General features: G+C 35.7%; 1 protein-coding gene across 6 annotated transcripts in view; it reads right to left on the bottom strand.

Moving 5' to 3' along the window:
* Positions 1 to 16,689, bottom strand: part of CHD9 (chromodomain helicase DNA binding protein 9) — a 232,851-nt gene that overhangs the window by 152,675 nt on the left and 63,487 nt on the right. For 4 of the 6 annotated variants that reach the window (XM_042970466.1, XM_042970469.1, XM_042970468.1 and 1 more), the window contains exons 1-2: positions 3,943 to 4,373; positions 561 to 2,183 (exon numbers count right to left, since the gene is read on the bottom strand). In XM_042970466.1, coding sequence (XP_042826400.1) covers positions 561 to 2,018 — 1,458 coding nt within the window. In that variant the 5' untranslated portion in view covers positions 2,019 to 2,183; positions 3,943 to 4,373. Of the gene's footprint in view, positions 1 to 560; positions 2,184 to 3,942; positions 4,375 to 16,689 lie in introns of those variants that run through there. The other 2 variants (XM_042970472.1, XM_042970467.1) reach the window with 2 other exon arrangements.

The following is a 16,689-nucleotide window of genomic DNA, read 5'->3' as shown; positions in this document are numbered from 1 at the left end:
AGCATTAAGCATTAACTTTTTTTCTAATACATAAAAATGAAACCACACTGCAAACTGAATTATTAAAGTTGTATATTATTCTGAATGTTTTATTAGCTCAACTTACCTTTTTATGAAATTTCAGCTCCTATGCTTTATCCAGTTATCAACTGAGGTCTTAAAAGTTTGCTTATAAATTTATATGAGCCCTTTATAAGAGTATTAACATGATAAACATTGCGATAAAACGTTCCCAGTCTACTGTTTTCCTTCTAATTATGGTTAAGTTTTCCTTTTTGATAATAAATTGTTTCATTAAAGGCAATTATAATTGAAAGTTACAAAAAGGTCTTAAAACCTGACTATTTTCTAAATATAGAAGTTAACGTATTGCTCTGAGCACATCAATGAATAATTTCCAAATGTAAGTCCGTTAAAGCAACAAAACCTATGTCAAAATATGCATATTCACATAATAGAATGACTGAGTTTGAGCAACCATGGATAGGTCTCACATAAAATTAACTCAATGAGTAAAAGTCCATCCTACCCGAAATCATCAAAATAAAAGAGCTACAAACCTGTCGCTGTAAATATAGGCGATTTCTGTCATGTAAATGCTGATGATTCGAAAGTGATGAATGCCAACTGCGAGCTGGACTGTGCAACTGAGTTTGAGCCATCTCTGAAGGCCGAGTTACCAGATGTGAAGTAAACTGCCGTTCAATGTCATGATCTAAAACATGACTTGAATGATCCTGTCCAAATGTTGCCTCATCAAACTGGGGAAGGAGACCCTCCTGCAGGAGGTCTTCTGGGTCAAGTCCCGTGAATGGCTCAGTTTGAGACTCTACTTGATGAAGTAAATTCTCTTCTAAAGATGAAAAGCCATTAGTTTCTACGTGATCATTGAAATGGCCCATTTGAGTTCCTGAGTCAACAGGATCTGGGAAGTTCATGTGCACAGGAGATAATTTTGAATTGCTATAATTACCCTGAGGATGTGATGAATGCAACATTTGGAAATTACTTGAATTCAACGATGTATTGGGATTTAGCATATGCTGAGTGGAGTCTTGCTTGATTCCCCTATGAGGTGAAAAGGAATTACTTCCAGTAAAATCTGATAAAGCCTGATTTGTATGATTAGGTGCAAGAACAGCAGAGGACTGCAGAAGACTGTTGGGTGAGACGTGATTACTGGAAAAGGAATAATGTGAAGAAAACTGCTGTGAATTACTGACAGAACAAGAAGTCATATTTGGAGAAGGTCCATTAAAATTCCCTTCTTGGTGATTGCTACACTTGAGGAAGTGTACTGAAGGATTTGATGTTTGAGAAAATTGCTGCATTGAAAGAGACTGTTGCGACGTAGATGCATTCGTAATTTGTGATGGGTGGCTAACACTGACTCTGTGTGGACCAGAAACATTAACATCCATAAAATTTTTAGACTGGCTAAGAGAATTTTGCCCTGGGTTAAGACTGTTTCTGTTTTGCTGTGAGCGTAGTGAAGTGCACTGTGTTTGTTGTTCACTGGCCTGAAATAAGGCAAAGTCATGGTGTACCACAAAGCTTTTATTTGGATGCATAGGGTGAGAATGTCCTTGTTGGTGGAAAGGAGACCCATTTTGATTTGAAATGCTGGTAGCTGTCTGATGGCCCCACATTGGACTGCCATCTGCTACATCTGGAAACAAACCATTGGGTTGGTTTTGGGGATGGATTGGAGAACAATTAAATTGAGAGTGTGGAGATAACACGTGTTCAGCTGGGCTACCAAAAGGCTGATTGACCTGGTGAAATTTCATTGAATCAAACTGATTTAACTGCTCATAATCAGTTATCTTCTGATGTGTTGGAGTACCTTGAACATGGTTGAGTGAGTCTATGTGCAAAGGTTCAAATTCTGCACCCAGGTTCAATTCATCGACTAGTGAAACAGGTCCTGGCTGTACAAATGCATCATCTGACAAACCTTCTAAGGTCTCACCAAAAAGATTGGCATCATCAAAAAAGTCCATCATTGGATCTGTCATCTTGAAAAATCCAGTGACGATCTGAGCTGTTCACTCCAAATGAAGTATATTCAGCTTCTCTGTAGTAGATACTATTGGATCATTTCCAAAGGTCATCAACTAATCCGAAACAGGTCAATGTTCATTATTGCTCTAGATAATGACATGTCATGAAGTGTCAGAATCCTAGGAAAATAAGAAAAAGCAATCAAAGTTTAATGATGAGTATTCATTAAAGTTCTACAAAGTTTATAAATGATTTTAAAAACCTACAATCTCAGTGTACAGTATTTTTTATAGAATAATTCATTGCAAAAAGCTCATTAATATTCCTTACAAGGAAAAAAAAATGCTGGTGCATGGGACATGACTATATGCATTTAAAAGTAATAATGCATATTACTTTCATTTTGAAGTTCATATATTTTGATAGAATGTAAACTTTGAGAATGGTATGTCAGACTTTCACGTAGACCATGAAATGGCCATCACTCCCTAGCATCACTCCCTAGCAGCCCTGGCATGCATAAAAAATGTATGTATTACACTTGAAAGCAATGTTAAGATAGCTGACATCAGACCTTCTCAGATTGGCCCAAATGAGATGAGTTAGCTATCTGGTCAGTTGACAGACCATGCAGACAGGTGATAGGTTGGGGATGTTCCCACATATTGCTACCATGGTCCCCTTGCCCACCCCCATGGAAGATGAGCCTTCCTAAGAACCAACTGATTTAGATATCCATGTAGCAAAAGCAAGCACCTTCCTGTTAATAGTCATATTCATTACTCTGTCCCTAAGTCTCCCCCCTTGTCCCAGTAGATCATTTGGAATACAAATATTGCTTACTTACTAAACTGTGCAAATAAATGTGTGGTGACAATCAAACTAAGGCAAAAATAAACAGTAGCAGCTTGAGCTAAGTAATAAATTAGTCTTATGATAGTCTTAAGAGGAAAAAATGATTACATTTATGTAAATATATGTATATATATACACACACATACACGCTACTTCTGTGTGGAAAGGATCTAATGGGTTACTCATTAACATGAAATGGCTAGCTAATTTTCTTCTAGGCCTGTATTATTCCAAACATTTTTTCATAAAGGCAATTTATAGCTCTGCCCTACTGTCTTGCACAGAGAACCACAAATGGAGGTTCCTGCTCCTCTACATATTAGTTTATTTAAAAATTAGTAAAGGCCAGGGGCGCCTGGGCGGCTCAGTTGGTTAAGTGTCCAACTCTTGCTCTCGGCTCAGATCATGATCGCATGGCTTCATGGGTTCAAGCCCCACTGGCAGTGCGGAGGCCGCTTGGGATTCTCTCTCTCACCTCTCTCTCTCTGCCCCTCCCTTACTTGCGCTATCTCTGTCTCTCTCAAAAAAAGAAAGAAACTTAAAAAAAAAATTAGCAAAGGCCTAAGAAACTTTTCCAGAACTTCTATTTTGGGAGGTCCATATTAGGAAATACAAATTTCCTAAATAAATGTTCGCTATTTTAATGTAGAAATACTTTTGAAAAATTCTGAAAAGTAAAACCTACCAAAGTCTATATTAATTGTAATTAGAAATTGACTCATTGTTAAGCACAATGGTATCCAAGTGCTTTAACAAATATATGATTTTAGAAGTGAAATACAGAAAAAAATTATTTTTCTTGATTTTATAATTGTGAGATGGAACAGATGAAGGGCTATGTGGTCTGCAATGAACAAAGCCATTAGAAAAATATAAGGTAGGTTAAATCACTTCTCTGGAGCATATCTTATTTTCAGCTTCAGACTCCAGACTAGGGAACTTTTATGTATACCTAAGTCATTAATCAGGAAATCCATGTCTTATGCTTTTATATGGATGTATGATTATCAAGAGGAACATAAAATGAGATACAATGAAAGTTACCAAATCCAATACATCATCAAATATGAGATACATCATTACCTGATATAACATGAAGAAAAAAAAATGCCGTCAATTAAACTATGGCACTATACCACTTCACATTTTTATTTTATAATGAACGAAATGACCTTTTTAAAGGTTTTTAGACTTAGTCTTATTCCAAAGGATCTGACAATTTCTTCTGCCTTGAGGTACTCTGCTTGGTCCATAAAGCACTTGATTGTTGCTCTGTAAGTAAATGTGGAATTGCTGTCATTTCTTCAACAAATATTTGCTTCACTAATATTAAATTTATGCTCTGCTACTCTGTTTCTGTGCCTCTCTACGTAATCAATGCCTTTTTGGTTAAATACTGAAAAACAGAGTATATTTGTAAAGATATTTTAAATAACAAACACATGTGGTACTATTGAACGTAGCCCAACTGAAGCGATGGCAAGATAAAGAACCATGACTAACTTTGTGTACACACAGACAACGACTCCATGACAGCCACCTGGGAAATACTGACTGAGACACATCCCAATTTCAGAGATATTAAAAGGGGAAAAAAATATGCATCTTAGGATTAACTTCTTAAATAATGAGAATGTATTATTTCAAGAGTTCAGAACCCAGAACTATAAAAATCTACTGCCCAACTGAATGTTGACAGATATGACATTAGTTCATATAGTTCTATTTACTGTGATAACAGTGAACTTAAATATAACTAAATATAAAACATTATTAATTTATACAGATTTACTATTTGTTCTTAAAAAACAGTTCTTAAAAAAACATTTGTTCTTAAAAAAACAGTTAAAGAATTTTTAGGCAACTGCTCTGGAAATAAATATATATCAGAGCAGTAACAAAACAGTCCATACAGGAAAGAACTGGTACAGTCTTTGCAATTTTGTACATGATGGTAAATTATGCTAAAGCAGAGTGTTTTCTACATTTATATAACCTGAAGCTTAGCAAAAATATGGGAGAAGTAGACATTTTAATTAAGAAACCAAGTTTGGGGGCACCTGGGTGGCTCAGACAGTTAAGCATCTGACTTCGGCTCAGGTCATGATCTCATGGTTCATGGGTTCGAGCCCCACATCAGGCTCTACCGTGACAGCTCAGAGCCTGGAGCCTGCTTTGGATTCTGTTTTTCCCTCTCTCTCTACCCCTCCCCTGCTCACGCTCTGTCTCTCTCTCTCTCTCTCTCAAAAATAAATAAAACAGGGGCGCCTGGGTGGCTCAGTCCGTTGAGCATCCGACTTCAGCTCAGGTCATGATCTCACGGTCTGTGAGTTCGAGCCCCGCGTTGGGCTCTGTGCTGACAGCTCAGAGCCTGGATCCTGCTTCGGATTCTGTGTCTCCCTCTCTCTCTGCCCCTCCCCCGCTCATGCTCTGTCTCTCTCTCTCTGTCAAAAATAAACATTAAAAAAAAAATTAAAAATAAATAAATAAAACATTAAAAAAAAAAAGAACAAGTTTGCCATTTTCTCATCCAATAAACATTTATGGATAAACAACAACCTACACAAACTCGATGATAAGTAGTAATTGATACCTGAGGGAATTTAGACATGCAAATAGAACATTATCAGCACGTTACTTGTGCTTTGCTAAAAGTAAGTACATAAGAGGAACATCTAATAATGAAGAAAATGAACATAAACACCAATACTATACTAAGAAGATACAGATTCCATATGTGATAAGATATATGTAAGTAGTCGACCTTAGTTATAAAAACTGAGACTGAAGGTGAACTATGAAAAAATGCACAAAAAATCTAATAAAGCCATGTTTTCTGATTTGACAGTTTATTCTACAATTGACACAAGGCTCATTTAAGTTCTTAAGATCTAGTGTTGTAATTTATTCTGTAAATGTACCATTTTCTAACTTTATGAAAATATCACATCAAGCTTGTTTTAACTTGTTGTTTAATTAGGCAAATATTTATGGACTATTATATCCAAAGCAACTTTGTAGAAACTGCAAAAGTTTCTGCCCTCAGGAAGTTCAGAATTTAAATGGAGGAAAAAGGGGGGAATGGCACGAGAAAAACACAGTACATATTGAATAAAATATGGTAATTGTGTCCTAAGAGAGGCACAGGTTCATCGAGAAGATAATTTATAAAAATAACATTTTTGGCAAGTTATTCAGGAAAAACTTCTGGGAACAGTTAGCATTTGAAGAAGTCTTATTAGAAAAGGACTGGAAGGGAAGGTCAAAGAATTCAGGAATAAAGAAATAGCATGAAGGAAGTAAGTACAGTATGACCATTGCAGAGGGTATATACAAAGGAAGAAAAGTAGAAAATAAAGGCAGAAACGTAAGTTGGGAGTACTGCTGTAGGGGGCCTTATCGATTAAGTACATTAAAAGAATACATTTGGGGGACAGAATTCTTCTAAGGTTGAGACAAGTATTTAGAATCAAAATAAAATTACTTCTCTATCTTCATTTCTATATTTACTGGATGCCAATCACCTGAGGATCAAACAAAACGGATTCAAACATCAAAAGGACAGAATCCCTGCCTTCACAAAGTTCATAATCCAGAGGGGAAGAAAACACATAAACACATAGTGATATATGCCTTAGCAGAGATGTATACACAGCACTATGTTATGGTGGCACAGATTAGATCGCAGTTAATTATTTCTGGAGAAGATCGGCAAAGGCATAGAGATGAGCTAACACTTGAACTGGGCCTTAAGAGTAAAAACAAAATCATTGAATATGTGTTCTGAAACAGGATTTATGTATATAAACATACTTCAATTGTAAGTTGACTTCCTCAATATCTAACAGTTGCTTTCTTTCCAAGACATCTCTGTATTCTCCAAATAAATCTCTCAATATTTTTCTATTAAATGAATTAGTCTTCCCAGTAAATTCTACACATTAAGAGTCTCATCCCATTTAATACGAAGAGCACTGATCCCTACCAAATTATTCGTTTTCTATTAGTCATCTCTTCAGCATTTCTATACATTAAATTTGTGCTACATTAATTTTTACTTTGTTTATGAGCTACTCATAGCTATTTCAAATTTATATTTGGAGAAAATTCAGCTTCAGAATCACCTAATTCAACTGTCTAGTAACCTGTGCATACTACAAATAACACTCCATTATAAATCTGTATTATATTTCTTTTTATTTTCTCTCCACTAGGCTATATACCCTCAGGAAAAAAAAAGGAATACCTTTATCATCCTCGTATCCTTAGTATGTTGCCTAGCTTAGTAGGCACACAATAAATTTTTGCTGAATCAGTGGATGACTGCATAAGAATTAGAAAGAACATGATACCTAAAACGAAACATAGACCAGAGTCCTGCCTCTTCTACTTCCTAGCTGTATGATTTTGAGAAGATCACATACTATTTGTTTTCATCTGTAAAAAAAAACAAAAACAAAAAACAAACCCAAAAAACAGAAAACAAATAACACATAACAACACAAACTATTAACTACAGTCCTGTCTGCCTCAAAGGTGAATTATAAAGTACTGTATTAAATAAAGGAAGCGGTAACCCCTATTAAAATAGGAAACAGGTGTTTTACAATCCTTTCACTCTCTTGCATTATTCCTAAAACTGGCAAGGACACAGTGGAAACACTACAAGAAATGCCCAGAGGTAAAGGAGGACTTAGCATTTAGAGAACTACTCAATAGTGTAGTGTGGCCAGAGCATACTACTAGCCAAAACAGAGATGTTGAGAGGCAAGCAGAGGTCAGATATCTAAGGCTTTAAATTAGCCATGTTAAGAAATCTGGACTTTATCCTAGAGGCAATAGGGAGCTATTTCACTGTTCAAAATTTCTCTGGCCTAACGCTTGATTAACTTTTTTACTGTGGTAAAATTTGAAGTTATTTTTGGATAGCAAATAGCAACTCTCTCAATAACAGTGACCAAAACACTTAAGTTGTACCCAGAAATATTTATCTGTCATTTTAAAGAATATCTTTACTTGGCAAAATAAAAAGCTGGCAAACTTCAATACCATTTCTTTGTTTAAAAAAAAAAAAAAAGTCTATGAACTTCTAGAACAGTTCCTGTTAAGGAAACTACTTGAATATCTGTTAAAAATTTCTTTAGAAGTTCAATTTTCCTCCTGCCTTCCTAGGATTGTTTAAAACAAACCTAATTAGGACAACCTTCAAATTCTTGAAGACTTATGTCTCCCCTACAGCTTCTCTTTTCAAAGCTATCAGCAAAAATTTTTCCAGCTTATTGAAATGTGAAAAATCCTATATAAAAAATAAAGAGACACTAGAAAATACCCTCAGATGAATAAAAATGAAAACACAAGCAAAAGTGATGATGTAGCAAAAGCAATGGTCTAAGGGAAATTTATACTTGTAAACAACTGCATTAAAAAAAAATCTCAAATCGATAACCTAACTGTACACCTTAAAAAAATAAGCAAACTTGGGACACCTCGGTGGCTCAGTAGGTTGAGCACCTGACTTTGGCTCAGATCATGATCTCGAGGTTCGTGGGTTTGAGCCCCGCCTCGGGATCTCTGCTAACACCTAGGAGGCTGGAGCCTGCTTTGGATTCGATGTCTCCCTCTCTCTCTGCCTCTCCCCCGCTCACACTCTGTCTCTCAAAAATAGACATTAAAAAAAAATTTTTTTTAAAAGCAATAAGCAAACTAAACACAAAGGCAGCAGAAAGAAATAATAGAGCGGAGATAAATGAAATAAAGAAGAGAAAAACAAAAGAGGAAAATCAATTAAATTTGACATTAGTTCTCTGAAAAGAGCAACAAAATTGACAAGAAGATCCCAACTACTAAAAACAGAAACAAGAGAGGATATTACATATAAGACTATAGAAGGACTGTATAAGTCCTTTTTATATAAGAATAAGTCCTTTTTAAATAATAATATAAACAGTACACACCAATAAATTGGATAAACTTAGATGAAATGAACAAATTACATGTCATGTAAACTACAAAAATTGACTCAAAAAGAAACTGAAAATCTAAATAGACCTATAACAAATAAGATTGTAATCAAAAACTTCCCAAACTTCCCTGGACAAAAGTCCAGGACCAGATGGCTTTAATAATGAACTCTACCAAATACTTAAAGAATTGACACCACCAATTCTTCTCAACTTGTTCCACAAAAATAAAAAGGTAGAAGTACTTTCTAACTCATTTTGTGAGGCCAACATTATGCCTGATAATGAAGCCAAAGACATCACAAGGCAAAAAACTCAAAACCAAAAAACAAGACACTAAAGACTAATATCTCTTATAAACATAGATGGAGAAATTGTCAACAAAATATTAGCAGACCAAATCCCACAGCATTTTATACATATATGTACATATACGGTGTATTATATGAAAAAGTGAGAATTATCCTACACATGTAAAGGTAATTAACATACAAAAGTCAATCGATATAATACACTGCACGAATAGAAAGAAGGTAAAAGAACATCATCATATCAATTGATGCAAAAAAAGCATATGACAAAATTTACTACCCTTCCAGCACCCTTTCATGATAAAAACACTTAATAAAATAGGAATAGAAAGGAATTTCCTCAATATGATAAAGGCCCTATATAAACAACTTAACACCTAACATCAAACTCAACAGTAACAGAATGAAAGCTTTTGTCCCCAAATCAGGAACAAGACAAGGATGCCCACTTTCACTACTTGTATTCAACGTAGACTGAAGGATCTAGCCAGAGAAATCAGGCAAGAAAGTAAAAGAAAAGCCATCTGAATTAGAAAGGAAAAGGTAGAATTATCTCTGTTCACAGATTACATGATCTTGTATGTGTGTAGAAAACATACACTCAAACTGTTAGAGCTAATAAACAAATTCAGCAAAATTGTAGGATACAAATCTATGCAGAAAAACCAGTTGTATTTCTGTGAGACAGTAATCAACACTATGTAAAGGAAATAAAACAATTCCATTGGGGGACCTGTCTGGATCAGTTGGTAGAGTGTGTGACTCTTGACCTAAGGATTGTGAGCCTAAGTCCCACACTGGGTGTAAATAAAATAGAAAGAAAGAAAGAAAGAAAGAAAGAAAGAAAGAAAGAAAGAAAGAAAGAAAGAGGAAATTACTTAAACATAGAGATTACTTAAAAATAAAATAGAAAGGGAAAGAAAGGAAGAAAGAAAACAATTCCATTTACAATAGCATTAGAAAATAAGATACTTAGGAATAAATTTAACGAAAGACATGTAAGATGTATACACTGAAGACTATACATTGTTTTGAAGACAAAACACTGCTGAAAGGAATGAAGGTAGATCTAAATAAATGGAAAAACATCCTGTGTACATGGACTGGAAGACTTAATATTGTTGAGATGACATTAATACCCAAAGCAATCTACACATTCAATGCAATTTCTATCAAAATTCCAATGACTTTTTGCATATACAAAAAAACTCATCCTAAAATTCATATGGAATTTCAAGGGACCCAGAAGAGCCAAAACAATATTGAAAAAGAACAAAGTTGGAAGACCCACACTTCCCACTTTCAAAACTTACCACAAAACTACAGTAATCAAAACATGTGGTATTGGCATAAGGATAGACAATATAGACTGATGGAATAGTAGGGAAAGTCCAAAAATAAACCTTCACATGGTCAACTGATTTTTGACAAGAGTGCCAAGAACATTCAATGGGGAAAAAATAATCTCTTCTACAACTGATGTTGGGAAAACTGGAGAGCCACATGCAAAGGAATAAAGCTGAACTCTTACCTTACACCATAAAAAAAATTAACTGAAATATATCAAAGATCTAAATTTAAGAGCTAAAACTGTAACACTATTAGAAGAAACCATAGGGGCAAATCTTCATGACTTTGGATTAGCAATGGTTTCTTAAATATAATATCAAAAGCACAGGTAATAAAAGAAGAAAAAAAAAGATAAATTGAACTTCATAAAAATTAAAAACTTGTGCACCAAAGAATACTATCAACAGAGTAAAAAGACAACCCACAGAATGGGAGAAAATATTTGCAAATCATATATCTGATAAAAGTTTAATATCTAGAATTTATTATTTCTAAAAAAAATTTTTTTTTAACGTTTATTTTTATTTTTGAGACAGAGAGAGAGCATGAACGGGGGAGAGTTAGAGAGAGGGAGACACAGAATCTGAAACAGGCTCCAGGCTCTGAGCTGTCAGCACAGAGCCCGACACAGGGCTCGAACTCACAGACCGCAAGATCATGACCTGAGCCTAAGTCAGCCACTTAACCGACTAAGCCACCCAGGCGCCCCAATATCTAGAATTTATAAAGAACTCCCAAAAACTCACTACTATACTCAACCCAATTTTAAAATGGACAAAGGACTTCAATAAACATTTATCCAAAGAAGATATAGGAATGCCCAATTAACAGAGATACTCAACATCAGTCATTAGGAGAACGCAAATCAAAATCACAAGATTTCACTTCACAACTACTAGGAATATTATTTTAAAAATGAAAAGTAACAAGTGTTTGAAAAGATGTGGGAAAGTTGGAATACTCCTACATTGCCATTAGTAATGTAAAATGGCACAGCCGCTATGAAAAAGTGTGGTTGTTCCTTAAAAAGTTAAAGAATTACCATATAACCCAGGAATTCTACTTCTAGATATAAACTATACACCCCAAAGAATTAGAAACAGAGACCCAAATATTTATATGCAAACGTTCATAGCGGCATTATTCACAACAGCCAAAAGTTGAAAACAGTCCAAGTATCCATCAACAGATGAATGAACAAAATCTGGTACATACCTAAAATGGAATGTTATCCAACTATAAAAAGGGGATAGAGTTCTGATACCTGCTACAATGTGGATGAACCTAGAAAACATTATGCTAAGTATAATAAGTAGACACAAAAGGGAAAATATTATATGATTCCACTATACAAAATATTTAGAATATGTGGAATAGGCAAATTCATAAAGATAAAAGGATTAGAGATTACCAGAGGCTAGGGAGAGGGAAAAATAAGAAGTTATCTCTTAATGAGTAGTTTCTGTTTAGGGAGGTAGGGAAGAAAGGGAAGACAGTAGTGAAGGTTACACAATATTGTCAGTGGAAATAATGCCACTGAATTTTACACATAACACATTAAAAATTTAATTTAAATTTAAAAACATTTTTTATTTAAGGGTACCTGGGTGGCTCAGTTGGTTAAAGGACCAACTCTTGATTTCGGGGCATGGTTGTGAGATAGAGCCCTGCGTCAGGCTCTGCACTGACGGCGAAGAGCCTGCCTGAGATTCTCTCTCTCCCTCTTTCTGCACCTCCTCTGCTCACTCATTCTTGCAAAATAAACTTTTAAAAATATTAGGGGCGCCTGGGTGGCGCAGTCGGTTAAGCGTCCGACTTCAGCCAGGTCACGATCTCGCGGTCCGTGAGTTCGAGCCCCGCGTCGGGCTCTGGGCTGATGGCTCGGAGCCTGGAGCCTGTTTCCGATTCTGTGTCTCCCTCTCTCTCTGCCCCTCCCCCGTTCATGCTCTGTCTCTCTCTGTCCCAAAAATAAATAAAAAACATTGAAAAAAAATTAAAAAAAAAATATTAAAAACAATTTTATTACGTTTCTTTATTTTTGAGAGGCAGGGAGAGACAGAGCGCAAGGGGCGAGGGGCAGAGAGAGAGGGAGACACAGAACCGGAAGCAGGCTCCAGGCTCTGAGCCCGATGCGGGACTCGTGAACTGTGAGATCATAACCTGAGCCGAAGTCGGACGCTCAACCGACTGAGCCACCCAGGCACCCCTTAAAAAATATTTTTAATTAAAAAAGCCAGACATGTTTTTTCCTCAAGGCTTTGCACTTGCTATGTACAGTCTTTTTTCATTTCATCCAGTTCTTTCCTCAAAAGTAACTTTCTCACTGAGGCCCTTCTTGACCACCCTACCTAAAATGTCACCATTTCCAGAGCCTGGGTGGCTCAGTTGGTTAAGCGCTTACTCTTGATTTTGGCTCAGGTCCCGATCTCACAGCTAGTGGGTTTGAGCCCTGTATTAGGCTCCATGCTGACGGTGCAAAGCCTGCTTTGGATTCTCTGTCTCCCTCTCTTTCTGCCCCTACCCCGCCAACCCCCTGCCCGCCACTCACTATCTCTCTCTCAAAATAAATAAACATTAAAAATAAATAAATGAAATGTCCCCATTTCCTGTCCAATACGGGATATTCCCCTTCCCTGCTTTATTTTTCTACCTTAGCACTGGCTAACATTCTATATATTTTACATATTTATCATGTTTAAAGCTTATGCTTCCCATAAAATGTAAGTTCTACATCAAAAATTTTTATATGATGTATCCCTAGTACTTATTATATAAGTATATAATAAGTATATAAAATATAGTAAGTAGTCAATAAATACTCATGGAATGGACCAATTTTTCTTTTTGGTTGGGGAGAGGGAATGCTACATAAGGCAGAAATTGGTTTTGTTCTTTTAAAAAATCTTACATGAAAGTTTTTTTTTAAAAATGGCAACACTGATTACCTGGACATTGGAGTTTATGGTCCATGTAAAAAATATTTTTTATTTTTAATTACGGTAAAACATATATAAGCAAAAAACTTACAACCTTAATTAACCATTTTTTAGGGGTACAATTCAGAACCTTTTAACACATATTCACATTGTGCACACACTCTCTTTTTCATCTTGCAAATTTGAAACCATGCATCCATTAAACAATTCCTCATTTCTCCCTCCCCACATCCCTGGCAACCACCATTCTACTTTCTCTTTCTAGGAATTTGACTATTCTAGATACCTGACATAAGTGGAACCATACAGTATTTGCATGTGACTGGGTTATTTCACTTAGCCTAATCTCCTCAAGATTCATCCATTTTGTAGTATGTGTCAGAATTGCCCTTCTTTTAAAGGCTGAATAATATTCCAGTGCATGTGTATTATGGCCTATTGTTTATTGCCCACCCCCCCCCCCCAAGTATTTCTCAAGTTCTTTTTGAATAAGAAGCATGACATGCTGTAGAATCTACCCTTTGGTAGTATGTTCAGCTTTTTTTACATGGGAAGTGCAGTAATAAAAGACATCTGGATAGCAAATCACAAACTGTGACCCAATTTTCAGCCCTCAAATGGTTAGAAAACTTCTACCCAAGGAGCACCTGGGGGTGGCTCAGTCGGTTGAGTGTCTGACTTTGGCTCAGGTCATGATCTCACAGTTCTTGGGTTAAAGCCGAGTCGGGCTCTGTGCTGACAGCCTAGAGCCTGCTGCAGATTCTGTCTCTCTGTCTCTGTCTCTCAAAAATAAATAAATTTTTAAAAATAAAAGAAAATAAAAAAAGAAAACTTCTACCCAAAGTACTCTGAAACTAATTCTTTAATATGGATATTAAGTATGTCTCTTCTTAATTTACCTAACAGTTACTTATAAGCCTACACAGACATTTTCAAAGTAGGCTAACAGGATCCAAAAGAAAAAATTCATTACCCCGAACTATAGACTAAAACCTATTAGTATTATTTGTTTTTCCCTTATCAGGAGACCAAAATTCTAATCTCTGACAGTAACTGAATGTGTGACAACACAGTTAGCCCTCTGGACTTCAGTTTCCTCATCAATGACAGGTTTCGATAAGATGCCTGTGAAGGTATCTTATAACTCAACATTGTATACTGTAGTTTACTTTCCATTCACATATTCAAAAGTTATAAAAATTCTATAGACTTCCAAGAAAGAAATTTTTAAAAAATTACCCCAACCAAACTAGAGATGTAAGCTCCATCAGGAAAAAAAGCTTAAAATTCTCATCAAGGAAAAAAAGCAAGGAAGACTTAAAGTGGTGGGGCCTCATATTCTAAAATAAAAACTTACTGAAATTAAATTTTTAAAAGTTTTTAATTTTAAAAAGACCATGCTTTTTCCTCCTCTTGAAGACATCAATTATTACCTTCTATGTGTAAAATTCCTTTAAAAATTTATGTGAAAGACAGTCATTCTATAAGGTTGTAGAAATATCCTCATCTTTTAATTTTTCAGGCTAATATGACCGTAACATATAACAACAAGAGTATTAGCAAAACTTAGAACCCAACAAAAATATACACCAATTTGAAAGTTATCCAGAAGGACATCCTTCTAAATTATTTTCAACAGCTAACTGACAATTAAATCCTGAGGTTGTTCTATTAATGTACAATACACAAAATCATGAAAGAAGCCCATAGAATAAAAGACTTTAATGTCATATATGCCAATCTCTGTATTTGTTTATACTGTTCTATTAAATCCCATCCTTAACTCTGCTGTATGTATCATCAACATGTTTTGGATTAATCTCACTGCAATATATCTAACTTCAACTGTTTAATAATAAAATAGATCCACTAGTCAATTAGGACCATATGTGGCAAAGGTAAGTCAGCAGCAAATGTAGAGCTGAAGGACCCCAAGGTTTCCAACTGCCATCTCTCTAAACTGCATAACCTTGAGCAGTTCTTGGAACCTCTCAGTCTGTTTCCCTTAGGTGATCATCTACTTGACAGGGTTATTCCAGAGTTCAGAAGAACAAATCCAAAGTCCCAAAACATGGTAAATGCTCGACAGATATGTATTTCCCTCTCACTGACCTGCAGAACTAAGAACTGATGACGCTACATTAATTTGCTCGAAAACTGCTAAGATCCAAGCCTGTTATATCTGATTGTACTTAGTTTCCAAATGATTTAAAAAATATTTATACAAATCAACAGTATTATCATATGCCTATATCTGCCTTCGCCCTCCTAACATATATACTTGTTCTTTTTATTCTCTTCCTAAAGATATCAATGCCCCTCCACCCTTATTTGCTTCTCTTCTCCCATAGGTAATCCATGCTCAACCATGTTGAAATGTTGGCCTGAATTCAACTTTCTCCTATCTCCATTAATATGTACAAGAAGTTCTCTACACCTACAACACTGACCCCCACCTCCCACCTTCCTCCACTTGATAAGTAATGTCTTTTAGATTAAACTCAAGTTCTACTATTTCTAGGAAGCCTGTATGTAAATGTACGTGTACACACGCACACTCTTTCTTTCTCTCTCTCCTCGAACTGGTAAGCACTCATTTTCCCATAACTTACACACCATATTACTGTTCTGGGTCTAGTAGTACACCTAGAATGTCTACTTTAGAAGGTCTAATTTAGTAAGTCTGTCTTGTCTACTAAAGACGAATGCAGAGATTAGTTCTTATTCATCTTTATATCCCTAGCATCTACCACACAATTCCTGGCACACAGTAAATACTCAAATGCTTTCAAGAATTCAATAATGTCATAACATAAAACAAAACTCATCAACCCTTAATAGTTACTCCAAAGCTGAGATTCAAAACCATTCTTTTAAGCAACAACATATCATTTTTTATGGCTTTAAGAAGCTCGCACTGAACTGTCCACTTAAAAATGTTTAAAATAGTATATTTTATGTTATGTATATTTTACCATAAAAAATGCCTCAGTGATCCAATTTAAAGTTTAATTCTCGGGGCGCCTGGGTGGCTCAGTCGGTTAAGCAGCCGACTTCGGCTCAGGTCATGATCTCATGGTTCGTGAGTTCGAGCCCCGCGTCAGGCTCTGTGCTGACAGCTCAGAACGTGGAGCCTGCTTTGATTCTGTGTCTCCTTCTCTCTCTGCCCTTCTGCCTCTGGAGCTCTGTCTCTGTCTCTCTCTCTCAAAAATAAATAAACATTAAAAAAAAATTAAAAAAAAAATAAAATAAAGTTTAATTCCCAATTATCCC

Source organism: Panthera tigris, chromosome E2, assembly GCF_018350195.1.
Source record: "Panthera tigris isolate Pti1 chromosome E2, P.tigris_Pti1_mat1.1, whole genome shotgun sequence".
In the NCBI taxonomy this organism is placed as follows: Eukaryota; Metazoa; Chordata; class Mammalia; order Carnivora; family Felidae; genus Panthera; species Panthera tigris.
The sequence above is the reverse complement of the archived record's forward strand: the minus strand, read 5'-3'. Positions and strand labels throughout refer to the sequence as shown.